The sequence below is a fragment of the Grammomys surdaster genome, unplaced genomic scaffold, assembly GCF_004785775.1.
Source record: "Grammomys surdaster isolate TR1022 unplaced genomic scaffold, NIH_TR_1.0 174, whole genome shotgun sequence".
Classification (NCBI taxonomy): Eukaryota; Metazoa; Chordata; class Mammalia; order Rodentia; family Muridae; genus Grammomys; species Grammomys surdaster.
Window position 1 is genome coordinate 5247908 of NW_021604622.1, and position 16173 is coordinate 5264080.

Below are 16173 nucleotides of genomic sequence, written 5' to 3' on the forward strand. Positions count from 1 at the left end.
CTTCTTTCCTTCTCTCCCTTTCTTTCCTTCTCTCCCTTCCTTGCTTCTCTCCCTTCTTTCCTTCCTTCCTTCCTTCCTTCCTTCCTTCCTTCCTTCCTTTCTTCCTTCCTTCCTCCCTCCCTCCCTTCCCTTACTCCCTTTGTCCCTTCCTCTCTCTCTCTCTCCCTCCAACCCCTCCTGTCTTTCCTCTCTCATATTGGCTTCCTTTGTCTCTCTGTTCTTCTTTTCCATCTGCTATTTGGTCTTCCTAGTACATTCTAAATCTTCCATTAACTCTGTGCTAGAGTCACAATACTGTCCTATCTCATTATATCATAGTATGCTACAGTCCTAAAAGAAGAAGGAAGAAATATAAAAGAAGTCTGTGGACATAGTAATTCTTAATAGCAATAAGATTGGGCTACAAAGGCCTACAGGAAGGCTCTGAACCTGACACACTTTTGACTTTTATTCTTTTGGCTTCTCTTTCCTTATGTGTAAAGCTTACAGAGAGTGTTCATCTGTCACTTTTGCAAGAGTTTTCTATGCATATAGTGAGAATAGTACAATTGCATTTTGACGCTACTGCTCAAAATTTTGTGATTAATTATTATTCATAACAGTAGGTGGCACCAAAATGTAAAATCAAGAACTACTGGACTGGACAAAATGTGCTTTATCATGGAGTATCATAGAAGGAGCCAGCAAGCTGGTGAATGCCATTCTGTTATTTGCTGAAAGAGCTTCTCTCCTGTCCAGACTCATTTAAGAATGTTTTATGACAGCACATGCAAGCTACCTGAGTTGTTGATCTCCACGTGCCTGTAAGCAAGTTTGATATACTGATAAAATAAGTATGAGTTCCCCAATGGGAAATAGACAAAAATCAAGCCAAGAAAACCATTGATAAACAAAACTATTTTTGTCACAAGAAAGCATACACAGGAAGTTTAGGAGAGATAAGATGTAGCAAATGAGTAAGGCATTGGATATTTTGATTTTTGAGTTTCAAAATAATATCATAGTAGCAAAGAACAGGAGACAGACCTTGGCTTCTAGGCACTGCTCTCATTGACAATAAATTACAGCATCCCTGCCTTCACATGGATTATTATAGTTTTGAGGAAGGAGCAGTGCAATATAATATAGGCCTGGGAAGTTGTGTCATACCAAAGAGTTTATTAATTGTTTATTTACTAATTCTTTCTTATTTAAAGAAAGCTTCTTCAGAGCTCTCGTTCTGCCTCAGAATAGTCTCCGAAAATAGTTCATATCACTACCCAGACTAGTAACTTTAGAGATAGGAAAGTCCACTGGGTGTCTAAGGTAAAAACATAATAATTCAAGGACATGAAAATTAGATGATCATCAACAGCCTTCTGTCAGCAAAACTATATATAAGCGAAGAGGTGTAGTTAAGGTATTCAAGGGAAATAGAGACGAAACAAGCATTTCAAACTGGCAAGTACATACAGAAACATACACTATCATCAATATCCAAGAACTCAGAGAATATTAATACTAATGAATACTTCCTGAGGAATCATTTGGAATGGGAACTAAAGAGGAAAGCAAAAATGGTAAGCGACAAGCAAGCCCAGAACTGATGGTAAGCATGCAATACTTAGAACCAAGACAGCTGGTGGAGGGTACACTATGTAGGGGCTGCCTCCTACCCTGTCAGTTAGAAACTGATGACCAAATAGGATTTTTAATGGAGATTTTATTTACCGCTTCTCTATCAAGGGCATCCTGGAAGTCCTTGAGTCGCCTTTCTTCAAATTGTTTTTCTCTGAAAATTCTATTTTGCCACAAAACTTCCTTCTCATGGCGAACGTGCATGAGCTGCACAGCAATCCTGCGCTCCTGCTGGGACTGGCGCATTAGCCGGTGAATGAGCTGCTCTTCCCGATAGGCCTCCTGTGAACACCAGCACCAGAGCCAATGACTTGCCAAAGCCAAGTCCATATTACCCAGTGACTCAGAATTCAGTTTAGTTTGCAAATAATGTGTAAAAGGCATGCTAGTCATTTAAGTCCACTTCTGCCCTTTGGTTTAACTTTGAACTCACACACACACACATGTTAGTTAATCAGAGATTTAACAATAAATATTTCTAGAAACTTTATGGTATGGAAAGTTGTAAGTGCTTCAAAATAAGTTGTTACTTCCTTTAAAATTTAATAAGAGCAAATTATGTGAGTTTTCAAAACAAGTGATACAATTCTCTCTACACCCAGCTGATACCCGGTTCTGAAAGATATCTGTATTCCCCCTTAACACCCATGCTCCAGTGTCATCCCCTCTCCACGTCCTGCCTTTTTGTGTTTATAACCCCTGTGTGAATGAGTATAAATTACAATTTGAAAAAAAAGAAACAAAAAAATTTTGTTTTTAGATGTTTGGAAATTATGTATATGCACGTCTTTTGGAACGACAATTCAGGTAAATATGGAACTGGTGCCTTTCTTGGACAACAAATAACCTAAGTTGGAACAGTGGGATGGCTATGTCAGGGCTTTGGGTGTTAAGTTTCAGTTTGAAGAACTATAAGGACCTTCACATAGAAGCTAAGTGGGAAAGAGTTTGATGGTGTTGTTTTTGTTGTTGTATTATAAAAGTAGCTCATGCTTCAGAAATGCATTGTTTGCTAAAATTACAAGGAAATAGATGATGGTTCCTCATCTAAACTATAAGATGTGATGGTTTCTGCTAAGGAAGGCTACAAACTTGCAGCTTAGATGAATTATCCTGTATTATGAGTGAATACATGAAAATAATGGAGGACTCACTTCTACCTTAATTGTCCTTAGAACATTTGGGAAAGATTTTAAAGAATATGTAACCTAGAATAGTCTCAATTTGTTTACAGGCTGTACTGGCTGGTTTTGCATGTCAACTTGACACTCGATGGGGCTATCACAGAGAAATGAGCCTCCCTTGAGGAAATGCCTCTGTGAGATCCACCTATAAGGCATTTTCTCAATTAGTGATCGGGGTGGGGGGGGGGACTCATTGTGGGTGGTGCTATCCCTGGGCTGGTAGTGCTGGGTTCTATAAGAAAGCAAGCTGAGCAAGCCAGCGGAAGCAAGCCAGTAAGCAGCACCCCTCCATGGCCCCTGCATCAGCCATGCCTCCAAATTCCTGCTCTATGTGAGTTCTTGTCCTGACTTCTTGTGGTGATGATTAGCAATAAACTTTTTCCTCCCCAGCTTGCTTCTTGGTCATGATGTTTTTTGCAGGAATGCAAACCCTAAGGCACAGGTTTTCCCACTTCTGCCGTGATGTAAACCTAGGTATTTACTTGGGTAACTTTTAACCAGTTCCGTAACTAGCTGTTTTGGAGAGATGGGCCACAGTACAACTTATGAATTACTGAGTACCCCAAGGTCTATAGTCACTAATGATGGTGCTTTGAGAATTTATAAGTGAGGATTTTACTTTTCTGATGTGAGGATTTATCTATGAGATCTGACTCAGAGTGACAGACAACATGTATATAAACTAGTTGTATAAACACAAGCCCATGTATTCTGAAGTTCTAGGCAATGTTCATGTAGAACTAACATCAAATATCTCACCTCCTGTGCTTCATGAGCTATTAACTGGTCCATCAACAATCTCCGTCGTCTTTTTTCCCTTTGCTCACGTGCAAAGGCATCTTCTTCTAGGCGTTTCTGGATCTTTTTAATGTAGTCATCATCTGAATAAGTGTTGAGCAGTTCTGCAGTTGTCTGGTCTGTTGTTTCTAAAGAAGTCTTGGATACACTAAAGGTAACAGATTCTTGTTAGATTTTAACACAGTGTGATCACATTATTTCCCGGAGAAAGCTGCTTTGAATTCTTTGTTAATTTGTGAGTACAAGTGTTGGATAAATGTGGAAGCCTGTAGCTTACTGCTGACACCATTTTCTTCACATAACTTTTAGATCTGTCCCTCCGAGATCCTTAGCATAGCTTTTTTCTCAAGCTTCTCTCTTCTGAGATCTTATTCTCTGACATCTAATTAGAGACTCTGACTTCTCTCCTGCATCTTTCCACTGGCCTCTTGTTTCTCCCGTTTTAAGTCAACAGTAGGCAAATTGTAGAAAATCCAAATGTCAGGGCAGAGGCCTCAAGGATAATAGACTAGATACAGAGAACACAGTTCCTCTGTGGACGGTCCCATCTATAGCTGCTCTGTTCTTTCTCACAATGCCTCAGGTTACTCTACGTCCTCCCAAATGGGCATATGATTTCCTAGGGCAGTGGCCCAGCCTTTGTTAAGAACTTAGTAGTTGATAGATGGCCCTAGTCCCCCATGATTCAGCAGACGTCTGACCTGGCATCAGCACAGGTCTTCCCAAAAGATGAGCACCAAAGTTTAGTGAAATAAATTGTGCCTTAGCATTAAATTCATAGCTCTTTCAAAATTATCATTAAAAATGAAAGAAACATTTTATGTGTCTAGCAATTGAATCATCAATTCTCATCTGCCCGTGTCTTTAAAAAGCCATTGGAATGGCAAGTTGAGCTGTATAAAATACATAATTCTTCTTGCCAAGAAATAATGAGTTTATATTACGAATTATCATTTTTATGTTATCACTAATACATTTAATTTAGAATATAAGAGAATTTATTTTAAAAAACACAAATGTATGTTACTAACATGAGTCATGACTAAACAGTCATCAATATTTACATAGGCAGAAGTCCTCCTACAAAAGCATATTTTCTGTGAGATTAATACATAGTTGTTTCATAGATCCTATGAGATTTTAGATCATAATTTGTAGGTTTGTAGCTCCTAGATAAAATTTGAACTCATAAGACATTATTTTCCTGTTCTCCTTACAAAGAGTTGGTGGGCTAAATTTCATTAATATTTCAATAACAAGAACATTATTATATTTATATCAATATTATATTTATTAAATAATATTATATTTATTAAACATTAATTTCAAATTAATTTTATTTTAAATGATAAACATTAATCTTTATCAAACACCAAATAGTTATTAAATATTAAATATTAAAATATTATATTTATATTTCTGTTTTGATTGGTTATTTTATTTATTTACATTTCAAATATTATCTCCAGTCTCAGTTTCTCACACACAAGCACTCTATTCCTCTCCTCCCTCCCCCTGCCTCTATGAAGGTGCTCACCTACCTGCCCAGCCCCTCTTGCCTCAGTGCCCTAGCATTCCCCTATCCTGGGTCATCTAGCCTCCACAGGACCAAGGGGCTCCCCTCCCAGTGATGCCAGATAAGGCAATCCTCTGCTACATACCCAGCTGAAGCCATGGGTACTCGCTGTGTACTCTTTGGTTTGTGGTTTCATCTCTGGGAGCTTTGGGGACTTTGGTTGGTTGATATTGTTCTTTCTATGATGTTGCAAATCCCTTCAGCTCCTACATTCATTGCCCTAACTTCTCCATTGGGGTCCTCGCACTCAGTCATCTGTATTGATCCAGCTCTGATAGAACCTCTCAGGGGACAGCTATACTGGGCTACTGTCAGTAAGCACTTCTTGGCATCAGCAATAGTGTCTGGGTTTGGTGTCAGTAGATGGGATGGATTTCTAGGGGGAGCAGTCTCTGGATGGCCTTTCCTTCAGTTTCTGCTCCACTCTTTGTCCCTTTATTTCCTTTTGACAGGAGCATTTCTGGATTAATATTTTTGAAGTGGGTGGGTGTCCACATCCTTCAACTGGGGGCCCTTCCTTTCCACTGGATATGGTCTCTACAGGTTTTATCTTCCCTTTGTTGGGTATTTCAGCTAATGTCCTCCCTGTTGGGTCCTGGGAACCTCTTGGGTCCCTGGCATCTAAGAAAAAGCGGGGAGTTCAGATACAAGAGGAGATGGGGAAGAAGTACAGAGGGTCAGGAATTTGAGAAAGTAGGTGTATAGCAGTGGAGGAAGGGGAACTGGAGTAGCCATATTATTATATTTATAACAAATTTCAATCACAATAATACTTTCAAATGCGAGTATAAAACACTAAGATTCCAATTATTTTATCCACAGGCACCCCAGGCATGGTTGCATTCTGTCACTTGGAGGAATTAAGGATAAACTGTTACAATTCAATACACAAAAGGTCAGAAGCAGAGCTGATTTTTGCTTAAGATTTAATACAATTAACGCCCATCACAGTGGCTCTGAACTATAATCTCAGCAATTGTGAGGTAAAGGTAGATTAATTTCTGCGAGAGCATTGCCATCCTGGTTAACACTAGTAAGTTTCGTGCCATCCAGGACTACACAGTGGACTCCCATCTTCAAAATAAATAAGCATATCACTTGGGATAGTTTCAAAAACATTTTTAGAAGGTTAGTATAATTACATGCCTGTGGAAATTCATGTGATCATTCAGTAAAATTCTTACTACTCTTTTACCTAAATGTGTTGCTACAAAGGTTCGATCCTGAATTAAATGTAGGGTAGCAGCTCTCTAAATACTATTTATGCTGCCAAAAATCTAGTTCATGAATTCTGTTATTAATGAGTCAATCCATTCACTCCTCCATTCACCCATCCATCCCTAGTTATCCATCAGCTTAAGAGCTATCAAAGACACCTAATGCCAGGTAATAATAAAATGGAAATGCTCTATGCTCCAATTCAAGCACTATGTTGTAACCCATAAATACATCTTTATTAGTCAAATCATATTGGATGACATAAAAACGCTGGATATGCTGATTAGATTGTTTGATTAATGTCTATGTGCATCAAGTCATCACACTGTATTAATTTGTAAAACTAAAATGATTAAAAAATACATTCTTAAAAATAAATTTCTATGGTAATCTAATTCAAGATATATTCATTTTATTACATGTTGGTGTCTCGAAAACAGTAGTTATATTTTATTGATATCTGTTTGTTTATAAAACATTTGTAGCTATTAATGAGTCTTATGCAGTAATTAGCAGTGTAGAAATATTGTCAAATATGTATTTTGAGAATTTTGAGGTAAATGTTTTACACCAAATGCCAAAAATAGAACATCCAATGAATCTCAGCTAAGTAAACAGATGACTGATAGTATTTATTATTTGTTTTGCTATTTGTTTGTTTGTTTTAAACACCTAATGGACAGCATACATGTTAGGAGGCAGCCATGGGGCTCCAGATTGCTAGAAGTGAGACTTTCCATTTTTCCACAAAAGGAAAAGAATGGGCTCTAAGGTGACATCACTTGTCTCTGAAAGACTTTTCAGGTCTGGGCAGTGAAAGAGGTAGCTACTGAAACTTTTCTTCACGTTCATGCTGTCTGTACACAGATATTCATTCTCTCTCTCTCTCTCTCTCTCTCTCTCTCTCTCTATCTCTCTCTATCTCTCTGTCTTCCACTCTCTATCTTTCTCTATCTCTCTATGTCTCTCTCTGTCTCGCTTTCTCTGTCTCTCTCTCATACACACACATATACACCACATACATACACACACATACCATATATACATACACATACATGCCACATACCATAATACACACAAACACACACACAACAAAAAAGAAGAAAAAGTGGCTATCAATTTGAGAGTGGGGGACATGGGAAGAGGAAGAGGGAACCTGGGAAGGGCTGGAGGGGAAAAAAAAGGGAAGAAGAAAGTGATGTAATTCAACAATAATTTAAAATATAATTTAAAAATATATTACAAAATTTTTAACACTGTAATGAGCTAGTATGAAGTTTTTAAATGATTCCAGAACATCCTCACCTAAAAATTCAAAGTGAATTTAAAAAGTAGCTAGTGACAAAAAGGCTTTAAAAAGCCTATCGTCCCATAACTTTCCCCTGGATTGAGCCTCTGGCTGCCTTGCCTCCTCCACTGCCACTCTGAGATGTTGGATTCACTATTCTATGCCCACTCCCAAGTTCCCTCGGAAATCTCTGGAAAGATTAAATTGAACCTTTTGGGGAAACAACAACACAAAAACCAAAACCATAACAAAACAGAAAGGAATTAAAAGAGTAGCCCACACAAAGGACCTCCCATACTTGTGGATCAGCAGAATCAATATATGAAAGTGGTTACATTACATTATCAAAAGTAACAGACCGATTCTGGATAGTTACGACCAAAATTCCAATGGCATCCTCCATAGAACTAGGAAAACTTATAATGTTCATGAAGATTTGAGATACCCAAAGGAATCTGAGCAAAAGGAGAAATTCTGACAGTATTTCAATACCTGATCTCAAATTACAAGTCAGAAATCCGGTAACAGATCCACCATGATAAGGCATGCGTGCACGCCAGTGGGATGAAATATCAAATCCAGAAATGGATGCATGCAGCTATAGCCACTTGGGTTTTGGGGAAGGTACCAAGCTTACATTGGAGGAAGGATGGTCTCTTTTACAAATATTGCTAGCTAATCTAAATAGCCACATGTGAAAGGGTAAGACTTATTCCCATTTTCTTACCTAACATAAAAGTCAATTAAAAATAGATCGGTGAGCATAATGGAAGACTCAAAAGTCTGAAATTACCAGAGTATAAATACAGGTAAGAATTCATGGTGAAGGACTCAATAGTCCAGGAAAGAGTGGTAATAACTGACAAATGGGATTGAATGAATTTCAAAAGCTCCCACATGGCAGGAGAGACAACAAACAATGAAGACACAAGGACAGAATGGCAGATCTTCCTTGTCACCAATGTGCCTTGGAGTATTCTGCTTTTATAGGACAGAGACAAAAATGATAAAGGCCATGCAGATCAAGGTAGGGCTTCTGGAATTTGTGCAGAGGGTAAGAAAAAGGAAATATGAATACTTTCTATTTTATTGATTTTTTTCAATATCTGACCTTTTTACTATTTGTTTTCTGACTTTACACTCCTCATTGGACTCGAAATTCCCTCATTCAGAACCATTAAACTGGAACTGAAGTGTGTTGTTGACTTGGGGTAATTTCCCTTAATATAGAATTCTTCCAGAATTTCATTCTATAAGATGTAAAATTATAGAGCTTGGATAGTTTCTATTTTTAAAGGTAGAAAACCCTACACTGTATCTATAGGAGTAGCAACTAATAGGCTATTTTCAAGGATCTACAATAAAAAATAAGGGGATATAGGACATGTTTATATTAAGGTAAATGAAGTTATTAAAGGGGTACAATTTACAGAAGAAAACTCACACAGTTGCATAACATTTGATGAAAAACTTCATCCAATAACACTTTATTGCTATAATCTGCAATAAACATAGAGAATCTGACATGAAAGAAACCAAACTAAAGTCCAACCAAGGCTTCCCTAGGGCACTTTTAAATTAGTGTGACAGTTTTAGTAAATATTGAAAGATGGATGTGAATTCAACAAAATAAACAGCACAGAAAAATAAACTGACTCTTTATTTCCTGACAGCCACATTGGCATGGTAGATCAAAGTTATTAATGAATAAATAATCCGAATTTTAAGTAATGTTACACAAACTACTTGTAAATATTCAAAGGTTCTTCATAGCACTGACTACATGTTTGAGAAGTAAAATATATCTTACCTTTCTTTAGCTTGGAGATCCTTTTTTATTAGTGCTTCAAATTTCTTAATCTCATTGGCCACATCCTTTAAAGAAAATTTGGCATTAGTTCTTTGACTTTAAAAGCCACTGAGAAAATTCATCATGTTCAATCAGTTTTTAAAGGTGACTCATAGTACTAATTCAAAATAATTAAGTGGGAAGATACAACAAGCTGAAATACTTTTATAATTTTGATTTGTTCTTTTAGATGAAGCTACCCTGTAGACATTGTCTCACCTAAATCACTTATCCTATCATCCTCTCCTGTCATTTTAAAAATGTGTGTGTGTGTGTGTGTGTGTGTGTATGTGTGTATGTATGTAGAAGGACAACCTCTAGTTTCACTTCTCTCTTCAATCTTGTTTTATTCAGGGTCTCTTGTTCTCTGCTGGGAATTATGCTGCCTCTGGTCCCATCTCAAAACATGTAGACTGAATTACAGACACAGATATGTTTGCTTATTGGTGCAGGTAGTTAAACTATAGAACCATCTCTGCAGATGGAAGAGTCTCATTTTAATAGTGTACCAAAGGATGCTAATGCAATTGACACTGATCAGAGTCCAGGCAGTTGGTACCAGGGACCGGGGTATTACTGTGATAGGCCTGACCATGCTTTTGTTTGGAAGAATGTGGATTTTGAGACATTGAATTTGGAAAGCCATGGAATGCTTTAATTGGGGCCTAATGGACCAACCTAGAAGGACTATTTAAGACACTGATGCTGAAGGTCCTTTGAACTGTGTAAGCCTGCTGGCCCAAGAGGTTTCAGTGGCGAAGAAATTTAATGTGGCCTAGAGACTGTTTTTGTGATATTTTGGTAAAGAACATGGCTGCTTTTTGCCATTGTCTGAAGAGACTGCCTAGGGCTAAGATAAAAAGATATTGTATTAATTGCATGGACAAAGGAAATCTCAAAAAAGCCCAACAGAGACTTTGTTCTCTGGTTAAGTCTGAAGAAGAGCATTTTGAACAAACGTAGCAAACTGAGAAAGGAAAAATACAAAATATATAGTTTGAGTATTAACAGGACACCAGGAAGTGAATGGAGCTGAATTCAAGGATATTAAATTGAATTAAGGGAGTAGTGACCTTGGGACAAGATTCCACCCAGGTAAATTTAACTCCAGGTATGGTAGTACAAACCTTTAATCCTAGGAAGCAAAGACAAGCAGATCTGAGTTCAAGGACAGCCAAAAGCAAGTAAATTCTAGTTAAATAAAAACTTAAATCAAGCCTTGGTGGACCACACCTTTAATCCCAGTGCTTAGAAGACAGGCATGCAGAGCTCTGAGTTCGAGGTCAATTTACAGAGCAAGTTCCAGGACAGCCAAGCTTAGGCAGAGAGGAAGTCAGAAAAGAAAGCTAGTAATAGAATAAAGGGGTGGGGGCCATGTTGCAGCCCCAGAAAGCAGCGGAACACTGCAGCTTCAGCCATGTGGCTCTGGCTTTAGAGTGAAAAATAGAAGGGACTACTGGGACAATTGATGCTGGTTAGCTGGGGCTAAGAAGTTAGCTGTGATTAAAAAGAGACCAACATCTCTGAGGTGAAATCTTCTGGGAAGTGTTTTCTGAGAGCACAAAGAAGCTGTGTTCCAGAGATAGCCAAGGTTGTACCTTGTGCTGCAGCTGGATTTTGTAATGTTGTAAAAGTCACCCAGGTAGTGCTGGTTTTGAAGGCATGAAGGGATCGTGAAGAGCAGCTGAGGCTTGGCACTGTGAGAGGCCATGAAAGGCCATTGGTGAAGGTACAGCCTCAGTTGCAGTTGATGGCCCAGGACTGAAGGGGTCATGCAAAGGAGTTGAGGCTTGGCACCATGAAGAGAACCTATGACAGGCTATTGGTGAAGCCTAGTTGCAGGGGAAGACTACAGTGTATTGGAGATGCTGGTACCATGGGATGACCACCAAGAACAGCAGCAGGCTGTTTTTAAAATATAAATATTTCTTACAAGTGTTTGTGTGGTATGTTTTGAACATTTCCCATGCCACCTAACTTATGCTATAACCTTTCTCTAAATAATTTCAGCTTATGCTTGTGTACTATAAATCTTTATTAATAAATCTTCAAAAACTCGGGGAAATTTAGTTGCTAAATACAAAAATGGAGGTAGAAAAATATATGGATAATACATTTTACAATTCAAATCTAATATATTTTATTAGAGTTTCATAAATGATGCATTGATAACACAAAATACCATGGGTTTAGGGATGGGAGATCTAGGCCAGTGCCTTCTTACTGCACACATCTGCTACAGTAAAATATGGCAGCATTTTGATTTTAGTTTCCTTTTCATTTATAAAGGAAGAAGTTAATATGGAACTGAGAGAAAACAAGTCAATAAAAAGTGAAATGACAGTTGATATTTTGACCTATGTTCAACTAACGGTAATTATTGTTACCTTTCTTAGGTCAACAAAGAATAGAAGCATTCAGGAATTGTCCAAACACAGTATTACTTTCCCATGACATAATTAGATTTTATCCTATTGGAATGTTGACACTCGGTGTGGTCTAGTAAAATGTACTTCCAGTGCAGGCATTTTAATTTAAGATGTTTTAACAGCAACAAGTCAATTAACATTTCTGGGATTCATAAGAAACCACATTGCATGATAAAGAGGAAGGGTATATTCCTGACACTTACCTAATTTAGTAGACTCCCCATAAACACAAGAGTCCAAGTAGAAATCCCAAACATTGGAAATTTTATCTCCCTGGCCTAAGTTACACGATGACACTGAGTAAACAAGAGTTTTGAAAAGAAAATAATAGCCTTTGGATGATCTCCCCTGCACATTGCAGAGAGAGAGGCCATTCATTTTCTATTAAGAGAAACATGAGACAACAAGTGACTACCACTTACCTCTGCCTCCTGTTTCTTTTTCATCAGTTTTTGAGCCTCGATAGCTTTCAAAGTTCGGTTGGATTCAGGCTTGGGGATCTGTATAATGGCTGCCTGGATTTTGGCCATTATCTCATTTTGTCGTCTCCTGTTTAAGCGTTGCTGAGTATGGCATACACATTAATTTACTCATTCAGCTTGTCGAAATAGTAAGAATGTAACATATACACAGATACACAAATACATAAGTTATCTGTTGAAAATTTCAGAACTTAGCTATTAAGAAATGCACAAGGTGTCACAATTGTGTAGTACTGGAAAGACATTATTGGCATTATTTACATTGAAAATTATGATGCTAAACACAACATTAATATGCTAAAATTATGACTAATTATGTATTGTCATTATGTGCATTGGTACAAGAATAGTCAGGGGCTTTAAATACAAAAATATTATAGTTCTTTATCAATGTCACATTCATGACCAGCCCAAATATGAAAATCCTTTCTCTCAGGAAGCCCCCGAAGACTATAAACCCAACAGCTGCCACTAGAAAAGTCAGGTTCTCCATACCAGTCTACCTATACATATATGAGTTCAGGGACAACATCAACTACTGGCCTCACACCAAATATAAAGCATTATTGGATTATCTCTTAAGACAGGCAATATTTGTTTTAAGGACAATATAAAGAGAATGATGTGATTGAAAGAGAAATGTCTAAAATATATATTATTAAATATTTTAAAGCTAAACAACTTATGAAAATGATACATGTCTTTACTACTAAGGCATTGTGTTAGAACTGAATTCCTTAATTTCTACATCCAAGGAAAATTACATTTATGACTAAAATGCAGAAGTTATCATTTTAAATTTTCTATTTCATTTTCTAAATTGTGAAGCCTTGCCATATGTTTATTTCATGTGGATTTTTATTTTATTACAATATGTTTCTTTTCTTAAGAATATGGGGAAACCACAGGCTTCGTCTCTTGTCTTGTTTATTACCTATGGCCATGATTCACAATCTCTCTTCCATATAATTCACAATATTCTACACTCTTTGACTCTTCTTTCTTTGGAGGTTTCCTGTATTATACTTGGCTATTCATACCTGATTTGGCTGGTTCAACAGACATGAGTCCCAGCTCTTGGCCTCAACTGAAACATTGCACTTAGAGTGTCCTGTCTCTGCTATGCAGAAACATTGAAGAATGATTCTGTCCTCCAGAAACTAACAGAAGACTTTCTATAGTTTGCCTCTTGAATGTGTCCCTCCTTCCCCAGAGGAAGCTTACTCCATCCAGGATATACTAGCCTCTTGACATACTAATCAATTTAAAAAGCAAATTTCAAATATAACAGGGAGAGCAATAATTCCATTGCCTGTAGTTAGCACACTCTATGCATCCAGCCATTTGAAATTCTCTTAAAAGTCTTTAATGATTTGATGGGTTTCCTCCCATGTCTTTAAAGACATAGATCAGTAAAGACTTTATTCAAAGAGGTTTTAGAATCAGCAGCGACTTACACAAGGCGATAGCTAAGGATGGTGAAGATAAGATGCTTCACATAGTTGGAGAGGGAAGCAATCAGAGAAGTAAACCCCTAAAATAAATGGAGGAGGATATAGAGACTGGGACATTGTGGAGAATGGAACAGAGCAGGGCATGGAGAAGCCTCCCTCCTGTCTTCCACAGGGATATAATGGTTGAGGTCCTTTGGCCAGTAGGGTAGCTAGTAGCAAATCCTTTCCCAAAAGAGCTGAGGACAAATTTCGTTCAGTGAAAGAAAGTTGTCCTATTAGGCAGCTGATAGCTCTCAGTCACAGGTGCAGCAAGAGAGAGTGGGAACCGAGATGAAGAGAGGGAGGATCCGGTGAGGCAAAGCAGAGCCATGTATCACGCTATGCAATCTATCTGCACTGCTGTTTATGCAATGTGTGCTTACTACAGGCAGAAATGAACCACCAAGTATACTAATTCATACTAATGAATTTTCAGGAAGGAAAAAAAAAGTCTATGAAACCTTCTCGATATTAAAGTGTCTTTGCTCTTCCTCAAGTTTTTGAATTTTTTCAAACTTCTCAATATGCATTTGGGCAAGATCTTCTTTCATTTGCTTATACTTTTCTTGAAACCTGCATGTAACCCGCATCAGATTGAAATCGGTTTGGCGTGGTATCAGGTTTTTAAGTCTCTAGATGAAGAAAGCATTTCAAAGGTTTTGGTTACTGGAGACTAAAAGGTATGCTGGTGTTGCAATCATACATATTTTGCATTGAATATAAAATTTATAGAAATCATCACTGTTGATTAAAATAAAGAACTATGTCATTCATGTTAATCACTAAAATCTTTAATTCCATGTGGACAACAAAAGCAGTATTTATATCGATTCTTACAAAATGGTGTCATATGTAATTACATTTTGCCTGCTCTTGATTTCCTTCTTTTTTCCTTAACCAACAGATTTCTTTACTTTTGGTCCTCATACAACATCCTGTTGTCTCCCCAAATCTTTTCCTCCACTTACTGTTGTCTCTATTTCTATAAAATGTGTTTTATACCTCCCTTAAACTCCTATTCCCCAACTACTGCCTGACTGTCTTATTTCCATGTTTCTTGAGAAGCTACTCCGAGCTCTTTCTTCTCATCTTTAAATCACTGTGATATATACCACTCTACAGAAACATTTTTTTCCTAGCATGCAAAGGTGAAGTCTGTGGTGGCTTTCCCAATGGCATCCTTGTGCAAGCACTTGGGATAAAGTCCAAACTCAATAAACATCTACACAATGTCTGACTGACTCTGGAATCCCTTACAGCTCATTGTATATTGTCGTCATTAAGCTACATAAAAGTCCAGTGTCATGACAGAAAGAAAAAGAATCATTCTCACCTCTACACCTGGGAGAAGTGAGCGAGAAGTTTCTCAGTGATTGACTTGAGTCAACCAAGCTGGGACATTGAAGAAGAATCCAGCACTGAGTTGCTTAGCTTTACGACTAATCTGCCTGCCCATGATTTCTCAGTTTATTTTGCTACCAGGCTAATACAGGTAACCAATTAAAGTAGAGCAGTCTAAAACTGAGAGATAACAAACTAAAAAAAAAAATGCTAACAATTCATCAAACACATTTTTTCCTGAATATTTTCTATGCTCAAGTATTTTCCTATGTATTTGAGGCACCCAAATCTTAAGAACACATGGCAAACCACTGAGGAATAGGTAACATTAGAAGATTAACACAATGGCTCTAGTCATTACAAGGAAGAATCTGTGTGAGCTGGGTAGACAGCAGTGATGGGAAAGATGTTTGGGAACAAGGAAAGATGAGTTTGGGATGTTTGTGTGGAAGAAAGGGCAAGAGGAATCTAGACACACTCAAGGACACCCTGTCGATGAACAGGAAAGAAATTGCCTTCGTGCTGAGCAGTACAAAAAAGTAATGTTGAGATTGCTGGGTGACTAACTGTGGAGTTTGCTCTCAGATGGAGATACAAGGTATACAAAGCCGAAGGAGTCTGTGCTGAAGAACCCTACTATCTAACAGAAGACCTGATGCTCATGAGATATTCTAGCAGGTTGCTGCAGTGGCCCCAGAGGAAATCTTAGGCAAGATAGTAGCAGGAAACAATAGTACATGGAGAGGAAAAAAGCAGGCATAGAAATTAATGGTATGTATACAGACTAGGCAGGTTATAGTTACAGATAGTTTAGGCCATACACACACACACATATCTAGGTCATGATAAATTATATATATATATATATATATATATATATATATATATATATATATAT

General features: G+C 37.6%; 1 protein-coding gene across 1 annotated transcript in view; it reads right to left on the bottom strand.

Annotated features, from left to right (window-relative positions):
* Spef2 (sperm flagellar 2) overlaps window positions 1-16173 on the bottom strand; it is an 82969-nt gene that overhangs the window by 44530 nt on the left and 22266 nt on the right. Inside the window, exons 4-7 of the mRNA XM_028767664.1 lie at window positions 12382-12522; window positions 9492-9556; window positions 3561-3747; window positions 1711-1899 (exon numbers count right to left, since the gene is read on the bottom strand). Coding sequence (XP_028623497.1) covers window positions 1711-1899; window positions 3561-3747; window positions 9492-9556; window positions 12382-12522 — 582 coding nt within the window. The remainder of the gene's footprint in view (window positions 1-1710; window positions 1900-3560; window positions 3748-9491; window positions 9557-12381; window positions 12523-16173) is intronic.